At 41.4% G+C, this 22,357-nt stretch overlaps 1 protein-coding gene across 2 annotated transcripts in view; it reads right to left on the bottom strand.

Annotated features, from left to right (window-relative positions):
* NTN4 (netrin 4) overlaps positions 1 to 22,357 on the bottom strand; it is a 109,470-nt gene that overhangs the window by 56,253 nt on the left and 30,860 nt on the right. For both annotated transcript variants that reach the window (XM_056574303.1, XM_056574302.1), the window contains exon 3: positions 15,351 to 15,629. In XM_056574303.1, coding sequence (XP_056430278.1) covers positions 15,351 to 15,629 — 279 coding nt within the window. The remainder of the gene's footprint in view (positions 1 to 15,350; positions 15,630 to 22,357) is intronic.

Genomic DNA, 22,357 nt, shown 5'->3' with positions numbered 1-22,357 from the left:
ATGGATGATTGGATCTCCAAGGCAGAGCTGGGGGCGATCCAACCATCCATTTAAAGTACTGCACTGCCGGAGATTCCGTGATCTGTATTGATCACGGCATCTGAGGGGTTAACATTTACGTCCATTGTCGTTAAGGGGTTAAAATAAAATAATTTTTCCAATGTGTTGTGTTTTTTTTATAAATAGTATTTTCAGGCTTAGTAGTGGAAGCCGTCTTATTGACGAAATCCATTACTAAGCCAGGGCTTAGCGTTAGACCAAAAATCAGCTAGTGCTAACCCCCAATTATTACCCCGGTACCCACCACCACAGGGGTGTTAGGATGAGCTGGTACCAACAGGCCTGGAGCATCAAAAATGGTGCTCCTGGGCCTAGGCGGTAACAGGCTATCATTATTTAGGCTGGGGAGGGCCAGTAACAATGGTCCTAGCCCACCCTGGTAACATTAGGCTGTTGCTGCTTGGTTGGTATCTGGCTGAGAATAAAAATATGCATTTTTTTATTTTTTATTTATGGAAAAAAAAACGCATAGGGTTCCTCGTATTTTTATTCACAGCCGTATACCAACCAAGCAGCAATAGCCTGACATTACCAGGGTGGATGAGGACCATGAAATTTAACAAAGAAAGTTACCTCCCTCACTTTTTTAGAACACTAAAGTCCAAAAAATAGAATAAAAACCGCCTGCAAAAACGCCAAAGGTAAAACCCACATGGCGTTTTTTTCACTCCCATAGACTTCTATGAGAGGAAAACACTAAGATATTCTGAATTTGATGACATTTTTGAAAATCAGCCTCTGAGCCCAAAAATCTCAGTGGAATTCTAGCCTTACAATGACTTGCTATTATACTGAACACACCAGTCATCTGGAGAGATCAATTAGGAGACTTTGACAAAGTTGTTGCTTTATGACCATCCATATTACTGTGTGGATGTATATAAAGTACATGGCCAAATGTATGTGGACACCTGACAGTCTCACTTATATAAGCTTGTTAGACGTCCCAATTTTTTTATTTTTTTTTATTTAGACATCCCATTCCAAAACTATTGGGGAGGGCAATTGTACCATTGTTCCTCTACAGTCAAGCACTGTCAGTCAAGTCTGGTTTACAATGGGTAATGCAGTCCATCCTAAAAGGTGTTTTTGGCTGTATTTGCCATCAGTCCCACAGTAATTGAATAGAGCAGCAGGGCATATGCTCGACCACTGCTGGATTACAATGAATGTGTGACTTGCTCAGTTCCTCCAGCTCGTCTCCATAGTCAGAATATTGACTATTGAATGTTTTTGCATAAAGAAGGGTGTAATGTACATTTGTGTTGATGTACATACTGTCACGCACAAGATAAAAGTACAGGAAAAAGTTTGCATGAAGTTAAGTACACTATGTTGATTTCCCGTACCCAAAGTGTATATCTATAAGAGCAGGAAAGGACTGTGGCTCAGCTATATTTATTTGTGAAGCTATCTTAAAAATAGTTCTAAACTTCTGAACCCAAAATTGCAAGGATAACACGTGGAATTTGTAGAATAGGTAGAGCATGATACAACAGATACTATCAGAATAATTAGCATTAAGACCAAAACATTGTTGTGATAAGACTAATATCACCATCAATCTTAAATGCACATAAAAAAGTAATCTGCTTTGTTTTCACTTAATATTCCATAAGCTACAGCTCGCTTTTGACTGCCACCTAGGTGTGTACAAAAGACACAACTATAAATTCTAACAGTTCAACATTTATTTCTACCAGCATCTGGAGAATCTACATCATGAAAGTCAGCTCAAGCTTGAAAATAGTAAGCAATATGTCATGACCAAAAATAGTTGTGATTGCTCTGGTCCTGGTCTAAGGTATCTGAGAAGGATTCCATGCATCTGTTGGGTCAAGGTCAGGGCCACTTGTAGGTTGCCATGCACTGCAATGCGTAATCATTGTCAGAGCCAAAATCATTAAATTGGCACGGTCATTGGCACTGTGTGTATAGCAATGTTTTTACCTAATATTTGAAGGCTTTCATGACCCCAAAAAATGCTTTTGATCAAAGCCACTGACGGTCGGATAGGCGTGGCGCGAGGTACGCGATGCCCCACGGCAACCACGCCCAACCCCTGTATTTCAGCGCTGGGACTGCTGTGTAATTGACACACAGGTCCCAGCGCATCACATTACAATACAAAGCAAGCTGAGGAAAGCAGTAGGCTGACCTGTATTTTATCATAAATATGCATTAAAAGTGTTTATAATGAACTTGGAATACGTGTTTTAGAAGTTATGTGTATTTTTTGGGTTTAATCAAACATATAATATTTCTGCCTGGGTTTAACATAAATATGCAGTAAAAGCATGTATAGTAAGTGTGGAATATAAGATTTTAGGCCAAGTTACGTGTATTTTCTGGGTTAAAGCAGACAGTTTTATCGGGTTTTGTGGTCTACATTCTCACAAATCACTCAGAGAGTTTGAGAAAAACCTACAAAGGGATGTGGCTTGTCAAAAATGGGTGTAACACAACCTTTTTCAAAAATCACTCTGTTTTTATGTCCAAAACCTGACGAAAAAGTGGAAAAGAGTGAATTTTGAAAACCCGACTGCCAGAGGCTGGTGCAAAAACAGGCAAAATGGTCGGTTATTCCCTCAGCATGGTTCTTATGGGCAATATGCTTAAACTAGGTAAACCAAAATTAAAAAGACTGGTTCACATAACTCTAATTTCATTGGAAGTAATATTCCTGACTTGATAGGATATATGGACAAATATTTAATTTTTATACCCTAAATGTGGAAATGTTACTGTTTACTTTGATGTTTGCATTGTTACATGGTAGTACCTTCTAACTTTATCTGTAATTTATTCAATATTTATTGCACAACTTTATTTGTAGGATTGCTAACATAATCAACTTTCAGCCTTTTCTTCCATTCTGTCTGTAGAATATTGCCGCTATGGCAGCCTCAGTGTCAAAATGCATGCCAACTTTTGCTTTCGGTTGATGCTGCTGTTACTACTACCACAAGGCACCTTGTTTTAAGCATACTGGAGCGCATTGTCCTCCCCCCATAAGTGCATACCACATACGTACATCTAAGTGGTGTACCATTTAGTTCCTGTTAAAGTCTTAAGGGCCTAGATACTGTGAAAGGCCAGCCAAAAGTACACACCTGCTGGTGTTGTAGACAAATACTGTTTTAAGCATACTGGAAGCACATTGTCCTCCCCTCATTTGTGCATACCACATGCGTACATCTAAGTGGTGTACCATTTTGTTCCTGTTAAAGTTTTAAGGGTCTAGATACTGTGAAAGGCCAACCAAAAGTACACACCTGCTGGTGTTGTAGACTTAATTCGGTTTTAAGCGTACTGGAGCGCATTGTCCTCCCCTCATAAGTGCATACCACATACATCTAAGTGGTGTACCATTTTGTTCCTGTTAAAGTCTTAAGGGTTTAGATACCGTGAAAGGCCAGCCAAAAGTAGACACCTGCTGGTGTTGTAGACAAATACAGTTTTAAGCGTAGTGGAGCGTATGTCAGGAGGAGAAGTGCCAGGACAAGAACAGAGGAGTGACAGAGGCCTAAATTCATCAGCATGAGGTCGCAGCAGACTAGGGACGAGTGGCAGCAGGAGTCGCAGCAAGAGACACGAGAGGTCGTGTCTCGAACAGCAACCGATCTGCCGTCATAGATTGGTTAACACGGTCATTCACTTCATCACAAGTGACATCTAGCACCCCTAGTAAACAGTTGGTTCGATCCTCAGACACAACCCTCAGTTGGCATGGCCCGGGAGCAGTCCCCGTCTTCCCATTGCCTCTGTCCTATGCTGTTCACTCCCACACAGAAGTATCTTATGCTGTGGGTTTAGCTCCACTATTTAGTGAGGACGATCTAGAGGACAGTAAGCAGCTACTGCCCAGCCAAGAAGTGGAGGAGACATCCGCCGCTTCCTCCACTAGGTGGGCAAGTAGTGGTGAGGACAGTGGCATGGAAGGTGGTGTTGCGAGTGTTCAGGCTCCTGAAGCAGACACTGTTGAGGAACCTGAGGAGGACTTCCGCAACGTGCAGACACAACTCGATGATGATGAAGCCGATCGCACTTGGGGGCTGGAAGCAGAAGGGGCTTCATCATCATCAGGAGAAGAGGGTTGCAGATTGCCCACGAGGCAGAAGCTGAGCCAGCAAGGTGGTAGCATGGTTGGCAGTAAGCATGATGGCATAAGTGGAAAGTCTGGTGCCAAACGTGTCCAGGGTAGACACCTGCATTGTGGCAGCCTACCTTCCCGGGAGGTAGTGGAACAGGGGTTCCTGGAGTCGGCAGCAGTAGCAGTCAATCAGTGCGGACTGTTGGTGGGAAAATCAGCTACTCGGCGGTGTGGCAATTTTTCATCAAGCATCCAGAGGATGTTGGCACCATGGCCCTGCGTCTACATATGCAGCGTCACCATAAAGCGGCCTGGGAGAGCTGTGGCTCCGATGTGGTGGTCCAGCCTGCTGCATCACCCAGTGGCACGCCGCTCCCTGTTTCAGCCAGCCAAGGCTCCACCACCTCAGCCGAAGGGAGCTGTCTGTCATACCCATCTTCTGTCGCTCCAGATGCTCCTGCTCCTCCTACTTCGAGTCAGTCCTTCCGCCAGCAATCCAACGGCAAAGCCAAGTCCAAGAGACAACAGTATGCGCCCACTCATCCAATGGCGCAGAAGCTGAATGTGCTCCTGTCCAAGTTGCTGGTGCTGCAGTCCCTCCCTTTTCAAGTGGTGGAATCTGCACCTTTCAGAGAACTGATGGATTGTGCCGAGCCGAGGTGGAGAGTTCCAAGCCGTCATTTCTTTGCTAAGAAGGCAGTACCAGCCCTGCACAATTTTGTGGAACAGAAGGTGGGCCAGTCCTTGAGCTTGTCGGTGTGTACCAAAGTGCACCGCAGAGCCGACGTCTGGAGCTGTAACTACGGTCAGGGACAATACATGTCCTTTACGGCCCACTGGGTAAACGTGGTTCCTGCATAGCCACAGCAGCTTGGACAGGTCACACTGCTTCCGCCTCCCTGCTCTCAGACCATTGGTCCTGTGACACTGTGCGACTCCGCCTCCTCATCCTCCACTGTGACCTCAGCCTCCACTGCACGGACAACTCTCGGTGCCCGTCCAGCATACCATGTGTGCAGGGAACAGCGAACGCTGTTTTTCACATGATTTGTCTTGGCGAACGGAGTCACACAGGGGAGGAACTGCTAAAAGTCATTCATCAAGAAATCGAATCATGGCTTACTCCACAAAAACTGGAAATGGGAACCATGGTGACCGACAACAGGAACAACATCTTGTCTGCGCTGCGACAAGGAAGCCTGAAACATGCTCCCTGCATGGCACATTTGTTCAATCTGATTGTCAAGCGGTTCTTGAAGTGTTCCCCCATCTGCAAGACATCCTAACAATGGGATGGAAACTTTGCATGCATTTCAGCCACTCGTACACCGCAAAGCACACCCTCCTTGAGCTGCCGTGTCAGAACAGTATCCCCTAACATAGTCTGATTTGCGACGTTTCCACACGTTGGAATTCCACCCTCCATATGTTGGACTGACTATATGAACTATATGGACTCCCCTGTGTAACTTCAATGTAAACCAGTGGCAGCTCATACGTGACACCTGCCATTTGCTCAGGCCCTTTGAGGAAGCCACATTATTAGTCAGTTGCCAGGATTACGGGATAACAGATGTCATTACACTACTTCATTTACTACAACATGTGTTGGAAACGAAGGCTGGTCAGGGCACTGGAGATGTGGTGCCTACATCTCACGGCCACATGGGCTGAACTGGAGGAGGGGCACAGTGGACCACAGTTTAGGTTTCGCAAGATGGGCGGTTTTTCTAGTCATCTGACAGGAGAGGAGGAGCAGGAGCAGCAAGAGGAGCTAGAGGGCTATGAGAAAGGCGAGACAGAGGACCCCGAAACATCGTGGCAGTATGCAGTGGAGATGGAGGCAAGGAGTCCCTCAGAGTCACTTGCACAAATGGCAGGATGCATGTTCACTTGCTTGCGTAGTGTCCGCCGAATTGTCACCATTCGGCAGCAGGATGACTTCTGGCTCTCCATTTTATTGGACCCTCGCTACCGGCACAAAATGGTGGCCTTTTTTCCACCCACTGAGAGGGAGGACAAACTTACCTACTACAAAGACATACTACATAGTCAGTTGGCCGATGCCTATCTGCGCCATCGTCCATCCACTCACAGGTCTGACTCGGGGGACCCTCTGCACTCACCGTCCACTGCTATGGCTGCTGGGGAGGGGTGGGGTGGCAGGAGCAGTACCAGCTCCATCAGCAGCAGCCTGAGTCTACAGTTGCTGATGAATAGCTTTCTTCACCTGCATAGTGAAGCAACTCATCAGCAGCAGGTAGACCTGGAGCAGGACCTGAACTAGCAGGTGGTGGCATACCTTGACATGACCATGCCAACACACCTTGAAGATCCTCTGGACTTCTGGGCAGCCAAACTTGATTTGTGGATGCAACTAGCAGAGTTTGCCCTGGAAAAGCTATCCTGCCTGGCCAGTAGTGTGCCATCAGAGCAGGTGTTTAGTGCAGCGGGGCCATAGTAACCTCAAGGAGAACTCGTCTGTCCATGAAAAATTTGGAGAGACTGACCTTTGTGAAGATGAATCAGGCATGGATAAGCCAGGATTTCCACACACCAATGCCTGATGCATCAGATTAGATTGACCATGGTGCCACACCAACACTTTACAAATATGGATAGTGCAAAAAATATTTAAGGGGCTGCTCCCCAGTTACATATATACCTCGGCATCAGACCACAAGTAAGTATTGAGGATATGCATTAGCTAAAACTTAACTTTTCTTAGGATAAAATATATGTACCCACATTTTTTTTTTTATCAAACATGAGGAAAGGTGTGCAAAAAACAACATGTGCCACCAAGTATTGATGAGATGCAAAGACCTCTAAAAATGTGGAAGGGAACAACGTATGGTCCATTGTCACCAGTGGGGGTAAAAACTTCCCCTGTAAAGCCCTACTCTTGCATTATTAATTCCCTTCTTGGCAAGTGTTACTCGCCCTAAAAAGGGCGGCCCCAAACAGGGACCTCTCCCTTTTTCCACCTACAAACACTGCCATTTCCCAGGGTGTTTAGGTGGAAATAGGGAGAGGTTCCTGTGTGGGGCCGCCCTTTTTTAGGGGGCGAGTAACACTTGCCAAGAAGGGAATTAATAATGTGAGATTAGGGCCTTATAGAGGAAGTTTTTACCCCCACCGGTTACAATGAACCATACGTTGTTCCCTTCCACCTTTCAGATGTCATTGCATTACATCAATACTTGGTGGTGTAGGTGGCACATGGTGTTTTTTGCACACCTTTCCTTTTGTTTGTTTTCAAAAATATTTTGGGTACATATATTTTATCCTAAGAATATTATTAAAAGTTAAGTTTTACATAATGCATATCCTCAATACTTACTTGTGCACACTAACACTTTTATAAAAGAGACATTTTCTTCTGCCTACCTGCTTCAGCTACTATTCTGATCCTGCCACCCACCTGATGCCACACATCTGATGCCAACTCCAGGCTGTGTCATTCAGCCACTATATGGTCTCCTCATGCTGGTGCCAACTACAGGCTGTGTCATTAAGCCACTATATTGTCTCCTCATGCTTCCGCCAGCTCCAGGCTGTGTCACTGTACCGCCATGTGGTCTCCTCATGCTGCTGGCACATTAAATAAAACTTTTTAGGTTCATGTATTTGAAATCTTCAATTTAAATGTTACAAAATATACAGTGTGGGCCATTTATTTGGATACACCTTAATAAAATGTGAATGGTTGGTGATATTCATTTCCTGTTTGTGGCACATTAGTATATGTGAGGGGGGAAACTTTTCAAGATGGGTGGTGACCATGGTGGCCATTTTGAAGTCGGCCAATTTTAATCCAACTTTAGTTTTTTCAATAGGAAGAGGGTCATGTGACACATCAAACTTATTGGGAATTTCACAAGAAAAACAATGATGTGCTTGGTTTTAACGTAACTTTATTCTTTCATGAGTTATTTACAAGTTTCTGACCACTTATAAAATGTGTTCAATGTGCTGCCCATTGTGTTGGACTGTCAATGCAACCCTCTTCTCCCACTCTTTACACACTGATAGCAACACCGCAGGAGAAATGCTAGCACAGGCTTCCAGTATCCGTAGTTTCAGGTGCTGCACATCTCATATCTTCACAGCATAGACAAGAGCCTTCAGATGACCCCAAAGATAAAAGTCTAAGGGGGTAAGATCGGGAGACCTTGGGGCCATTCAACTGGCCCACGGGGAACAATCCACTTTCCAGGAAACTGTTCATCTAGAAATGCTCGGACCTGACACCCATAATATGGTGGGGCACCATCTTGCTATGGGTGTCAGGTCCGAGCACTTTAACAGTTTCCTGGAAAGTGGATTGGTCGTCGTGGGCCAGTTGAATGGCCCCCAAGGTTTGAAAAAAACAAAAGTTGGATTCAAAATGGCCGACTTCAAAATGGCCGCCATGGTCACCACCCATCTTGAAAAGTTTCCCCTCACATATACTAATGTGCCACAAACAGGAAGTTAATATCACCAACCATTCCCATTTTATTAAAGTGTATCCCTATAAATGGCCCACCCTGTATTTAACCCCTTAAGGACTGAGCCCTTTTTCACCTTAAGGATGCAGCCCTTTTTTGCATTTCTGATCACTATCACTTTATGCATTAATAACTCTGGGATGCTTTTATCGATTATTCTGATTCCGAAACTGTTTTTTCGTGGCATATTCTACTTTAACATAGTGCTAAATTTCCGTCGTTACTTGCATCCTTTCTTGGTGAAAAATCCCAAAATTTCATGAAAATTTTGAAAATGTAGCATTTTCTAACTTTGAAACTCTCTGCTTGTAAGGAAAAAGGATATTCCAAATAAATTATATATTGATTCACATATACAATATGTCTACTTTATGTTTACCTCATGAAGTTGACATGCTTTTACTTTTGGAAGACATCAGAGGGCTTCAAAGTTCAGCAGCAATTTTCCAATTTTTCACAAAATTTTCAAAATCAGAATTATTCAGGGACCAGTTGAGTTTTGAAGTGGATTTGAGGGGTCTTCATATTAGAAATACCCCATAAATGACCCCATTATAAAAATTGCACCCCCAAAGTATCCAAAATGACATTCAGTAAGTGTGTTAAATTAGGTGTTTCATAGGTATAGCAGCAAAATGAAGGAGAAAATTCAAAATCTTCATTTTTTACACTCGCATGTTCTTGTAAAATTTGTAACCCAATTTCTCTCGAGTAAGGAAATACCTCATATGTGGATGTCAAGTGTTCGGCGGGCGCAGTAGAGGGCTCAGAAGGGAAGGAGAGACAATGGGATTTTGGAGAGTATGTTTTTCTGAAATGGTTTTGGGGGGGCATGTGACATTTAGGAAGCCCATCTGGTGCCAGAACAGCAAAAAAAAAAAAACACATGGCTTACTAATTTGGAAACTACAACCCTCAAGGAACGTAACAAGGGGTACAATGAGCCTTAACACCCCTCAGGTGTTTGACAAATTTCCGCTAAAGTTGGACAGGAAATTGAAAAATTTGATTTTTTTTCACTAAAATGCTGATGTTACCCCAAATTTTTCATTTTCACAAGGGGTAATTGGAGAAAAAGCCTCCCAAAATGTGTAACCCCATTTCTTCTGAGTATGGAAATACCCCATATGTGGAGGTAAAGTGCTCTGCGGGCGAACTACAATGCTCAGAAGAGGAGCGCCATTGAGCGTTTGGTGAGAGAATTTGGTTGGAATAGAAGTCGGGGGCCATGTGCGTTTACAAAGCCCCCCCGTGGTGCCAGAACAGTGGACCCCCGCCACATGTGAACCCATTTTGGAAACTACACTCCTCACAGAATTTAATAAGGGGTGCAGTGAACATTTACACCCCACTGGCATTTGACAGATCTTTGGAACAGTGGGCTGTGCAAATGAAAAATGTAATTTCTCATTTTCACGGACCACTGTTCCAAAAATCTGTCAGACACCTGTGGGGCCTAAATGCTCACTGTACCCCTAATTACAATACGTGAGGGGTGTAGTTTCCAAAATGGGGTCACATGTGGGTGGGTCCACTGTTCTGGCACTATGGGGGCTTTGTAAACACACATGGCCTTCAATTTCAGACACATTCTCTCTCCAAAATCCCAATGGCATTCCTTCTCTTCTGAGCAATGTAGTGCACCCGCAGAGCACTTTACATCCACATATGGGGTATGTTCTTACTCAGAAGAAATGGGGCTACAAATTTTGGGGGGCTTTTTTCCTATTCTCCCTTGTGAAAATGAAAAATGTAGGGTAACACCAGCATTTTAGTGAAAAAATTATTTTTTTCTCATTTTCACTTCCAACTTTAACGAAAATTTGTCAAACACCTGTGGGGTGTTAAGGCTAACTATACCCCTTGTTACATTCCTTGAGGGGTGTAGTTTCCAAAATGGAGTCACATCTGGGTATTTATTGTTTTGCGTTTATGTCAGAACCGCTGTAAAATCAGCCACCCCTGTGCAAATGACCAATTTAGACCTCAAATGTACATAGTGCGCACGCACTCCTGATCCTTGTTGTGCGTCTGCAGAGCACTTTACGCCCACATATGGGGTATTTCCATTTTCAGGAGAAATTGCATTACCAATTTTGGGGGTCTTTTTTTCCTTTTACCATTTGTGAAAATTAAAAGTATGGGGCAAAATGATTTTTTTTAAACTAACATGCTGGTGTGGACCCCAACTTTACCTTTTCATAAGGGGTAAAAGTAGAAAAAGCCCCCCAAAATTTGTAACACAATTTCTCTCGAGTACGGAGATACCCCATATGTGGCCCTAAACTGTTTCCTTGAAATACGATATTGCTCCGAAGTGAGAGAGCGCGATGCGCATTTGAGGCCAAAATTGGGGATTTGAATCTGCCACAAAAATACCCCACGGCAGTGTTTCCCAAACAGGGTGTCTCCAGCTGTTGCAAAACTCCCATCATGCCTGGACAGTCAGTGGCTGTCCGGCAATACTGGGAGTTGTTGTTTTTTTAACAGCTGGAGGCTCTGTTTTGCCGTACAAGACGTTTTTTTTAATTTTATTTTGGGGGGGGGGGAACGACGACTGTGTAGGGGTATGTGTATATGTAGTGTTTTACTTTTTATTTTATGTAGGTGTAGTGTAGTGTTTTTAGGGTACATTCACACGGTTGGGTTTATAGTGAGTATGAGCTGTGAGTTTGAGCCGCGGCGGAAAACTTGCTGTAAACCCACCAGTGTGAATGCACCCGGTACATTCACATGGGGGGCAAACCTCCAGCTGTTGCAAAACTACAACTCCCAGCATGCACTGACAGACCATAAATGCTGGGAGTTGTAGTTATGCAACAGCTGGAGGTACATTGGTTGCGAAACACTGAGCATTTGTTACTAACTCAGTGTTTCGCAACCAGTGTGCCTCCAGCTGTTGCAAAACTACAACTCCCAGCATGTACAGTCTCTCAGTGCATGCTGGGAGTTGTATTTTTGCAACAGCTGGAGGCACACTGGTTGTGAAACACTGAGTTAGGTAACAAACTGTTTCACAACCAATGTGTCTCCAGCTGTTGCAAAACTGCAACAATCAGCATGCATTGACAGTCTAAGGGCATGCTGAAAGTTGTAGTTTTGCAACAGCTGGAGGCACACTGCTAAAACTCCCAGCATGCCCTTTGGTAGTCTGTGCATGCTGGGCGTTGTAGTTATGCAACAGCTGAATGCATACTTTTTCATAGAAGAATGTGCCTCCAGCTGTTGCAAAACTACAACCCTAAGCATGCACAGACTACCAAAGGGCATGTTGGGAGTTGTAGTTGGAACTCCAGCTGTTGCAAAACTACAACTCCCAGCATGCCCTTTGGTTGTGCATGCTGCGAGTTGTTGCTAAGCAAGAGCAGGAAGTGAACAGGACTCATCTCCTGTTATATCCTGCCGCCCAGGACCGCCGCGCTGTATCCTGCCGAGGGACCGATCCTGCTGCTCCTGTCGCCGCCTCCGATCCTGAGGGGACCCCCGCTGGACCAGGGCAAGGTAGGAGACCCCCGCTGGCGCCGATCTCTGCTCCGATCACCGTCCCGGTCACCTGCCAGCAGGTCCATGATTGATCGGTCGTTCCAACCGATCAATCACGTGATCGTGAGGCGGTACCCGTGCCACCTCACACTTGCTGGGTATGGATGAATGTGGCGGTCTCGGACAGCCCCATTCACCCTTTTTTTCCGGGTCACCAGAGACCCGATTTGGCCCGGAATAGCGCAAATCGCCGGTCTGAATTGACTGACGATTTGCCGCAATTGCCGACATGGAGGGTCTCTGGACCCTTCTGGGTGATATCCCGGGATGGCTGCTGATAGAAACCAGCAGTCATTCCGTCCCGATCACCGTGTCCGGAGACGCGGTGATCCAGGAAAGCTGCACCGTAAATGTACGGCGCTGTGCGCTAAGTACTTCTTAGCAGCGGCGTACATTTACTGCGCTCGTCCTTAAGGGATTAATCTTTTCAATTGTGATGCCCTATGGTCTCATCAGGCTGTTGCCACCTCCAGGCTGGGTCTTTCAGCCACTATATGGTCTCCTCATGCTGCCGCCACCTCCACGATGTGTCATTTAGCCACTATATGGTCTCCTCATACAAATGCCACCTCCAGGCTCTGTCATTATGCTGCTCTATGACAGTGATTCTAATAGCGACACCTCTAATCTGCATATCATACTGAATAACAGTATTATTTCACTAACTCAGCACACACCCTATGCGTGTTACAGCAAGGCAAAGTGTTCTACACCCCTATTGAGGATCTCTGTAGGCAAGAAATAGCCATTTTTACTACAGATTCACCACAAATGAATTCGGACCGAACAAAATTTTTTCAGAAGATTTGGCCAACCGGTCAAATCGAATTTTTCAAAAATTCGCTCATCTCTAACCACCAGTCCACCACTCTTACTGCCCCTGCTACCAGCCAGGCCTTCACATACACAACTCATAATTCCAAAAAAAGGGATTTTTTTTCATGCAACAGCTATTTCTTTTTCACTATTTCAGGACCATTTCAGATTTTGATAAAAAAAAAAAAACTATTTTTTCTTCACCATTTTGGGACACCAATCCTGTTTCAAACCCCAGAAGGGGGATTTTTGGAATGCTTAGAAAATCCTGCTGTGTCTTTTTCAAACCATTTGCAGCTACCAAAAGGGGAGAATTTTTGATAGCTTTTCAAACTTCAAAATCTATTTCTTTACTATATACAAGTTCTTCACTATTTTGAGACACCAATCCTGTAGCAACTCCTAAAAAGAGAGAATTTTTTTAATACTATTTTCAACTTTTCAATGTTTACAAAAGCTATTTCTTCACCATTTACTGTTGCTTCACTATTTCTTAACCAATCTTGTTGCAACTGAGAAAAAAAGGAAGATTTTTTGGGAAAAAGTTATTGCATCTTCTTGCTAGTGCTTTTAAACAAGCTGCTGGTTACCATGGTTTACCGCATGTTGCCGAAGCTTTAATATTAACAGCCTTAAAACCACTTTAAACTACTTGAAAACATTCCTAGGTGACCCTAGCAGTGTTATACAGAACTTTAAAGGTCTCAGGGTATGTTCCCACTACGTAATTCCCACGGAATTCCACTCACGGAATTACGCGATGTGAACATAAACATCAGTATGAATGGGTTTTTGCGAGACCCGTTCACACTGACAATTCCACCACTGAAATTGTTCCGCGCAAAGAAAGAACATGTTCATTCTTTGCGCAGAAGTCCGTGAGCACTGCATAGCCGTCTACCGCCAAAGTATTTTTGGCAGCGGCTGCCAGACGGAATCTCCGCTCAGTGAATTCAGAGAGCGGAGATTCCGCAGAGTGAACATACCCATAGTTGTAATACAACTCTAGAGCTAACCATGTGCGCTCATAAGAGATAATAAAAGTCAGGCCCTCAAAGAACCAGAGACACACAAGTAGATTGTTGGTGGTGAGAAAGAAGGCTAACACTTAATCCTATCTAGACTGTTTGGGCTATTTGTATGTTGGTGCAGAATTACCTGGTCGCAACCCAAGATCTGTTACTTCAGAAAACAAATTCTAAATCTCCCAAGCATCTAATATATGCTTAATCTTTGTCACATCACAACTACAAATATAATCCTACTTTTCAACCTACATACTCTTCTTGCTTTGTCCTTATAGGGGCCTTTTTCCAGTGCCAGAAGAGGCAAAAGCTTATTTTCCGCTACCCACTAAAATGAATAAGTACACTCAGTAAAGTTAAGTACACTTAGAAACATATAGAAATATAGAATGTGTCAGCATTTATGAACCATTCGGTCCACCTAGTCTGCCCAATTTTCTGAATACTACCAATAGTCACTGGCCTTATGCCTATCCCATGCATGTTTATTCTCTGTATTTGCAGCTAACACTTCTATTAGAAGGCTATTCCATGCATCCACTACTCTCTCAGTAAAGTTATACTTCCTGATATTACTGCATAAACATTTAAATATTTTCCCAATATGGAGGCTGAGAGACATATCTGTCACTCAACTACTAGCTTATGTTTATGGCTGGCTTAAATCAAAGATATTGGCCCAGATTTACTAAGAGTGTTGTGTAGTTTTCTTTGTGGGATTTAATTCCCTACAATTTTTTTTTTTCATAGTATTTACTAAGGTTTCCCTACATTTTGCTTCTATTACACCTGCTCTGATCTATGGGGATTTTCTCAGCTTAAATTCACAAAATTTTCTGTGGAAACCTTAGAAAATATGTTGGGTTTTTGTGAAAATGTCAGGGCCACGCCCCCTTTTTGGTGACCATGCCCGCTTTCCCGGGCTGGGTCGCGCCTTTTTTGGGTTTTCTCAGTAAAATGGAGAGCTAGTCAGGTTTTTTTCAATTCTAGCACAAATTCTTGCACACATTCTGGTGCACAACCCGGCAAGACATGTTGGGTTTACAATACTAAATCAGGGCCATTGTGTTAAATATCAGTGGGTTACAAGGAATTTTGTACTACAAAATGTTAATGAACTCTTTAGTTAGAATTCCCAAATGTGAGCAATTATTAAATATAAAAATATATATAACTAACAAACAAGACAATGAAAAGAAACAGAAAAAAAATAAAACAATAACATAAAATATTCCATACTTTAGACTACAGTGCACTAGCCTATAGTATGAACAACTATATCCTGAATTGTATTCTATTGCACAATAATTTTATACTCACCACCTGGAGTTTGCTGGTTGTCCGGGCTTGTCGAAATCCATCTATCGGAACACAGTGATCTGCATGTCCGTTGCAAAAGCAGCTCCCTTTAACAATAAAGTCATAAACAGCATAATGTGCTAGAGAATGTGGCTTAATATCTACATTTTTATTCTGACACGGGCAACTTTGTTGCTTCAGTAGCTGTACACGTAGGTTAGTAATCTTCAGCTGATCCTGAGCCTTTTGACTATAGGGATCCACAGTTGAATATGGTGGTGACATTGTTCTGTAAATAACCTACAATGACATGAACACATAAGACTTTGTAAGACTCAAAATAAGACAAGGTAAGAAAATTATGAATATACATGACATTTACAACTTGTGTATACTTTTAATTCAACAAAAATAAAACACATAAGGAATATGTACTTTTATGGTAGGATCACATGTGTCATATTTGGCTGCATATTTTCTGCAGCCGATTTTGCTATCCATTGACTTCAGTTGGTAGGAAAATACACATCAGCAAAAACGCAGCAAAAACTGTGCATGTGACCCTATCCTTGAACTTGTTCAGGGTTCGTTCAGCGTGAAAAAAATAAAAAGAGCTGAACAGACCCTAAACTGGTCAGAGCACAACGGCAGTATGAACTTAGCTTTATATAGCTTGTCCATGTTGCACATACACAGCACAAAAGAGATGTGGATTTCCCATCAAGGAAGTGTCACTTTTTTTTTTTTACCAATATGGATTTAACCCCTTAACGACCAAGGACATGAATGTACATCCTGGTGCAGCGGTACATTTACGTCCTGTACATGCTCAGGTCATGCACGGCTGGTCCCAGCTGCTGATCGCAGCCAGGGACCCGCTGGTAATGGCCGACATTCGCAATCGCACGGGAGTACGATCAGAAATATGGATGATCAGATTGCGCACGGAGGTCCCTTCACCTGCCTCCGCCGGTTTTCACAGGTCTTCTGCTCTGGTCTGAGATCGAGCAGAAGATGACCGCTAACACTGATGAATGCTATGCCCTATGTATAGCACTGAACAATATTAGCAATAAAAGGATTGATATAAATAGTCCCCTATGGAGGCAATTCAAGTGAAAAAATAAAAGTAAAAAAAGTAAAACAAAAAAAATTTGAAAAATACCCTCCCCCCCAATAAAAATGTGAAATTTCCTTTTTTCCCCCATTTTACCCTCATGAAGTGTACAAAAAATAATTAACAAACATATTTGGTATCGCTGCATTTTTAAATGTCCAAATTATTAAAATATAATGTTATTGATTTCATACAGTGAAAGGAGAGAACGTAAAAAAAAAAAAAAGTGCATAATAGCTGTTTTTTTGTCACATTTTATTTAAATTTTTTATTTTTTATTTATAAAAGTTTTATATACACAAATGTGGTATCAATAAAAAGTACATATCACGGCGCAAAAAATGAGCCCTCATAAAGCTGCTTATACTGAAAAATGAAAAAGTTATAGGTGGTCAAAATAGAGGGATTTTTAAATATACTAATTTGATAAAAAATTTGCAATTTTTTTAAGCGCAACAGTAATAGAAAAGTATATAATCATGAGTATCATTTTAATTGTATTGACTCACAGAATAAAGAACACATATAATTTTTACCATAAATTGTACGGTGTGAAAACTAAGCCTTCTAAAATTTGCAAAATTGCGGTTTTCTTTTTAATTTCCCCATACAAATAGTAGTTTTTTTTGGTTGCGCCATACATTTTATGGTAAAATGAGTAATGCCATTATGAAGGACAACTGGTCATGCAAAAAACAAGCCCTCATACTTGTCTGTGGATGAAAATATAAAAAAGAGTTACAATTTTTAGAAGACGAGGAGGAAAAAACTAAAATGCAAAAATAAAATTGGCATGGTCCTTAAAGGGGTACTCCAGGGAAAAACTTTTTTTCTATCATCTGGCTACAGAAAGTTAAACAGATTTGTAAATTACTTCTATTAAAAAATATTAATCCTTCCAATAATTATCAGCAGCTGAAGTTGGGTTGTTCTTTTCTGTCTGGCAACAGTGCTCTCTGCTGACATCTCTGCTTGTCTCGGGAACTGCACAGAGTAGAAGAGGTTTGCTGTGGGAATTTGCTTCTACTCTGGACAGTTCCCAAGATAGGTGTCATCAGAGAGCAGCTCAACTTCAGCAGCTAATAAGTACTGAAAGGATTAAGATTTTTTAATAAAAGTAATTTACAAATCTGTTTAACTTTCTGGAGCCAGTTGATATATATATATATAAAAAAGTTTTTTTCTGGATAACCCCTTTAACCTGTTAAGGACCCATGACGTACGCGTACTTCATGAGTCCGCTCCCGATCTATAACGCAGGGCTACGGCGTGGCCCCGCATCACAGCGGGGACCGCGTCACAGAGTGGCTAATAGCGCACGGCATTGATCGTGGTGCCGCACTCTATTAACCCTTTAGACGCGGTTTTCAAAGTTGAATGCCGCATCTAAAGTGAAAGTGAAAGCATGCCGGTTAGCTCGGGGAGCTGTTCGGGATAGCCGCGGCAAAATTGTGGCATCCCGAACAGCTTACATGACAGCTGGAGGATCCCTACCTGCCTCCTCACTGTCCGATCGCCGAATGACTGCTCAGTGCCTGAGATCCAGGCATGAGCAGTCAAGCAGCAGAATCATCGATCAGTGGTTTCAGTGAGACACCACTGATCAATGTAAAAGATCAGTGTGTGCAGTGTTATAGGCCCCTATGGGAGCTATAACACTGCAAAAAAAAAAGTGAAGAAAAAAAAATGTGAATAAAGATCATTTAACACCTCTCCTATTAAAAGTTTGAATCACCCCCCTTTTCTCAGAAAAAAAAACTGTGTAAATAAAAATAAACATAAACATATATGGTATCGCCGCGTGCGGAAATGTCCAAATTATAAAAATATATCATTAATTAAACCGCACGGTCAATGGCGTATGCGCAAAAAAATTCCAAAGTCCAAAATAGTGCATTTTTGGTCACTTTTTATATAATGAAAAAATCGTTTCAATGCAAAAATGGTACCTCTAAAAACTTCAGATCACGGTGCAAAAAATTAGCCCTCATACCGCCCCATATGCGGAAAAATAAAAAAGTTATAGGGGTCAGAAGATGACAATTTTAAACGTATTAATTTTCCTGCATGTAGTTATGATTTTTTTCCAGAAGTACGACAAAATCAAACCTATATAAGTAGGGTATCATTTTAATCGTATGGACCTACAGAATTAAGATAAGGTGTCATTTTTACCAAAAAATGTACTACGTAGAAACGGAAATCCCCAAAAGCTACAAAACTGCTTTTTTTTGTTTAATTTTGTCTCACAATGATTTGTTTTTTCCGTTTCTGCGTCGATTTTTGGGTAAAATGACTGACGTCATTACAAAGTAGAATTGGTGGCGCAAAAAATAAGCCATCATATCTATATTTAGGTGCAAAATTTAAAGAGTTATGATTTTTTAAAGGTAAGGAGGAAAAAACGAAAATGCAAAAACGGAAAAACCCTGGGTCCTTAAGGGTTAAGGTCAAAATGGGCTTGGCCCTTAAGGGGTTAAAATCTGTGTCTGAACATGCTGAATGGGTTCCCAATGAAAACAATGAGACTTTTATGAATTTTGTGTGGTTTTCATATGAATTTCATCAAGTCATTACATTCTATGTGCAAAATATATGTGTGAACAGACCCTAACTCCAACATTATCTTTATAGGGTAAGAGAAAAGATCTGTCTATATAGAGAGCTCTAAATCCCGTTTCCCTTTATTCCATCATTGGAATTATATACTATTTATAGACGGACACTAAAAGTGACAAGTTACATTTGTTAGCTCTGTTTTAAGGCAGTGAAGGAAACTATTTCCTGTAAAAATGTGAACAAATTCATAAAATACCAGGAAATCATGTTGACATTGCAATAAGATAAATTCAGGTCTAAATATTTCCCACAGACTTTATTATCATAATGCTGATACATAACATAATCCATCTTGTTATCTTCATCATTTTTCACAGGAGTAATTTTACACACAAGCACATAGCACACAATCTAGGTAGGTGCTTTCTGTCACATACCAGAAAGTTTTGAGACAAATTATTTGAACACCTGGCAAGACATGCTCGGTTTTTGTAAAATATTTTCAATGATTTTTCCCTACTTTTTAAAGTGCTTAAAGTGAAGGTTCATTTGCAGACATTTCCTCACATATCAGTCAGACACGTCAGAAAATGTCATTGGTGGGGTCCCGAGAGTTGAAAGCCCACCAATTACTGTAATAAAGGTGTCACACATTACATTTCATTATTCAAGCTGTCAACATGCCCAAAAATCCCAACCCTTCAAACCTAAAAGGGTTATTATAAACAACAAATGCTGTTCATAAGTTAATGCATTTTTCCTTCTCTGCCAAGCAGAGAAGACACCCCAGCTTCAGAGGTATAAGGCTCAATGGATTGCATATTCATTGGAGAAGAGGGACATGTATGTCCACGTCAACACTAAGATGGACACACTAAAGCTATAAAAAAAAAAATAATAAAAAAGAAACAGCAAAATTAATATTATTCCTAAAAATTGTGAATGAAAATGATGTTCATAATTTAGGGTTGGATTTAACTATAAATAATTCAAGCACAAAAAGCTAAGAAATGCATGCGGCACTCACCATGGTGAGTGACGCATGCATTTCTTTACTTCCTGTACTTGGATCAATTTTAACAACATACAGTGCAGAAAACCACCGTAGTGTAGCACGTAGCTTGTGTATGCCAGACCCTTAACCTCTATATAGTTAACAAAAACATTATTTTTTCATAGGAAAACCTCTTTAAAGAAGACCTAAACTTTGACATGAAATCCATTCAATAAAGATTTGACTATCTTATATAGGATTACCATTTGAATGTATTGTTATGATTATCATTATTATTATTATTTTAAAGTAAAGATTGAAGATGGTATCATATAATCACTCATATGTTATTCTTCAATTGGGAATAATACAGCTAGTATTATTTTTTAAGGGGTTATGTGTCTTCCCATGAATACCATTATGTTAATTAATCTAAACAAGTCCAAAATTGTGTGGTTGATAACTGTGTCTAATTATATCTTTGGGTCCTGGAAGTATATTAGTCAGGTCAAGTATGATATAGGTCAAGGTTTAAACTCTAGGAAGCCAACATTACCAAAAACCAGGAGCTCTAAATAGTTGGACCACCCATTTAAGTAATTTCTTACTCTAAAAACGTAATTGCAATTCTTTGTTTTGATGGTAAAAATGAAATATTTTGCCTGAAGTAAGTCCACGCCTCCCTTCATTCCCTTCTGTAGAAATAAGATTTATGTCTCCTAGCTTGACTTTTTCTTAGATATGTACCTGCTCTTAGTAAGCAAACAAGACTGCCACAGCACTAAGCATGAAAAAAAACTTGCTTTGACATGTCACTAGCAGTTGAACAGAAAATAGCTTCCTTATTTTAGACAGAATGAAAGGGTTTTTTCAAGACTACCTATTAAAGGCCTACCCTGATCAATGTGTGTTATCAGGTGTTTGTCTGATCCTTGAAACATCCACATTTAGCAGAATAACAGGGCCACATATTTGACAGCATCACTGTTCCTATATAAATGTTCTGCTGACTGGCTGTGGATCTCAGGAATCAGACCCCCACTGATAGACCCCCACTATTGGCCTAGCTATGTAAACATGCATTTGAGGGGGCAGAAAGTTAAAACATTTTTAAAGCCTCTGCATTTTAAATGACCCTAGTATTCTCATGTTATCATTCAAATAGGATCTATATCCTCCTCTGTGACATGTTAATCCATAATCAACTTTCCGCCAGGTACCTCCTATTCAGGTTTGCACACATGGAAGCCTGCTTGTTAGGATATTAGAGGTAAAAGGCGTAAGTAAAAGTTTAGGTCATTCAACGACTTTGTTTCTGGGCTTTTCATCTATACACATTTAGCTTAATGTACTAACCCTTTTCTTCAGATCTGTAAAAACAAATGTACCGCACGTGTGGAATATATTCGCAACGCTTTTTAGGCAGGATTCTTTGAAAATAAAAATATACTGTAGGTCTGATAAAGAAAAAAATTTAATGGGATCTTAGCCTAACTTTTATTCCAGGCGATCAATTCATTGCCAGGAGTCACCTGCAACACCGTTGTGTCACATCACATTCAGTCTAATCTGCAGGCATCATTATATATATTATATATATATATATATATATACACACATACAGGCCAGATCAAAAGTTTGGACACACCTCATTCAAAGTTTTTCCTTTATTCTCATGACTATGAAAATTGTAGATTCACACCGAAGGCATCAAAACTATGAATTATATACATAACAAAAAGCATCAAAACTATGAATTATATACATAACAAAAAAGTGTGAAACAACTGAAAATATGTCATATTCTAGGTGAAAAGTGTCCCCAAGTGCAGTCACAAAAACCATCAAGAGCTACAAAGAAACTGGCTCACATGTGGACCGCCCCAAGAAAGGAAGACCAAGAGTCACATCTGCTGTGGATGATAAGTTCATCCGAGTCACCAGCCTCAGAAATCGCAGGTTAACAGCAGCTCAGATTAGAGACCAGGTCAATGTCACACAGAGTTCTAGCAGCAGACACATCTCTAGAACAACTGTTAAGAGGAGACTGTGAGAATAAGGCCTTCATGGTAGAATATCTGCTAGGAAACCACTGCTAAAGACAGGCAACAAGCAGAAGAGACTTGTTTGGGCTAAAGAACACAAGGAATGGACATTAGACCAGTGGAAATCTGTGCTTTGGTCTGATGAGTCCAAATTTGAGATCTTTGGTTCCAACCACCTTGTCTTTGTGCAATGCAGAAAAGGTAAACGGATGGACACTACATGCCTGGTTCCCACCGTGAAGCATGGAGGAGGAGGTGTGATGTTGTGGGGGTGCTTTGCTGGTGACACTGTTGGGGATTTATTCAAAATTGA

This window comes from Hyla sarda, chromosome 4 (genome assembly GCF_029499605.1).
Source record: "Hyla sarda isolate aHylSar1 chromosome 4, aHylSar1.hap1, whole genome shotgun sequence".
Taxonomy (NCBI): Eukaryota; Metazoa; Chordata; class Amphibia; order Anura; family Hylidae; genus Hyla; species Hyla sarda.
The sequence above is the reverse complement of the archived record's forward strand: the minus strand, read 5'-3'. Positions and strand labels throughout refer to the sequence as shown.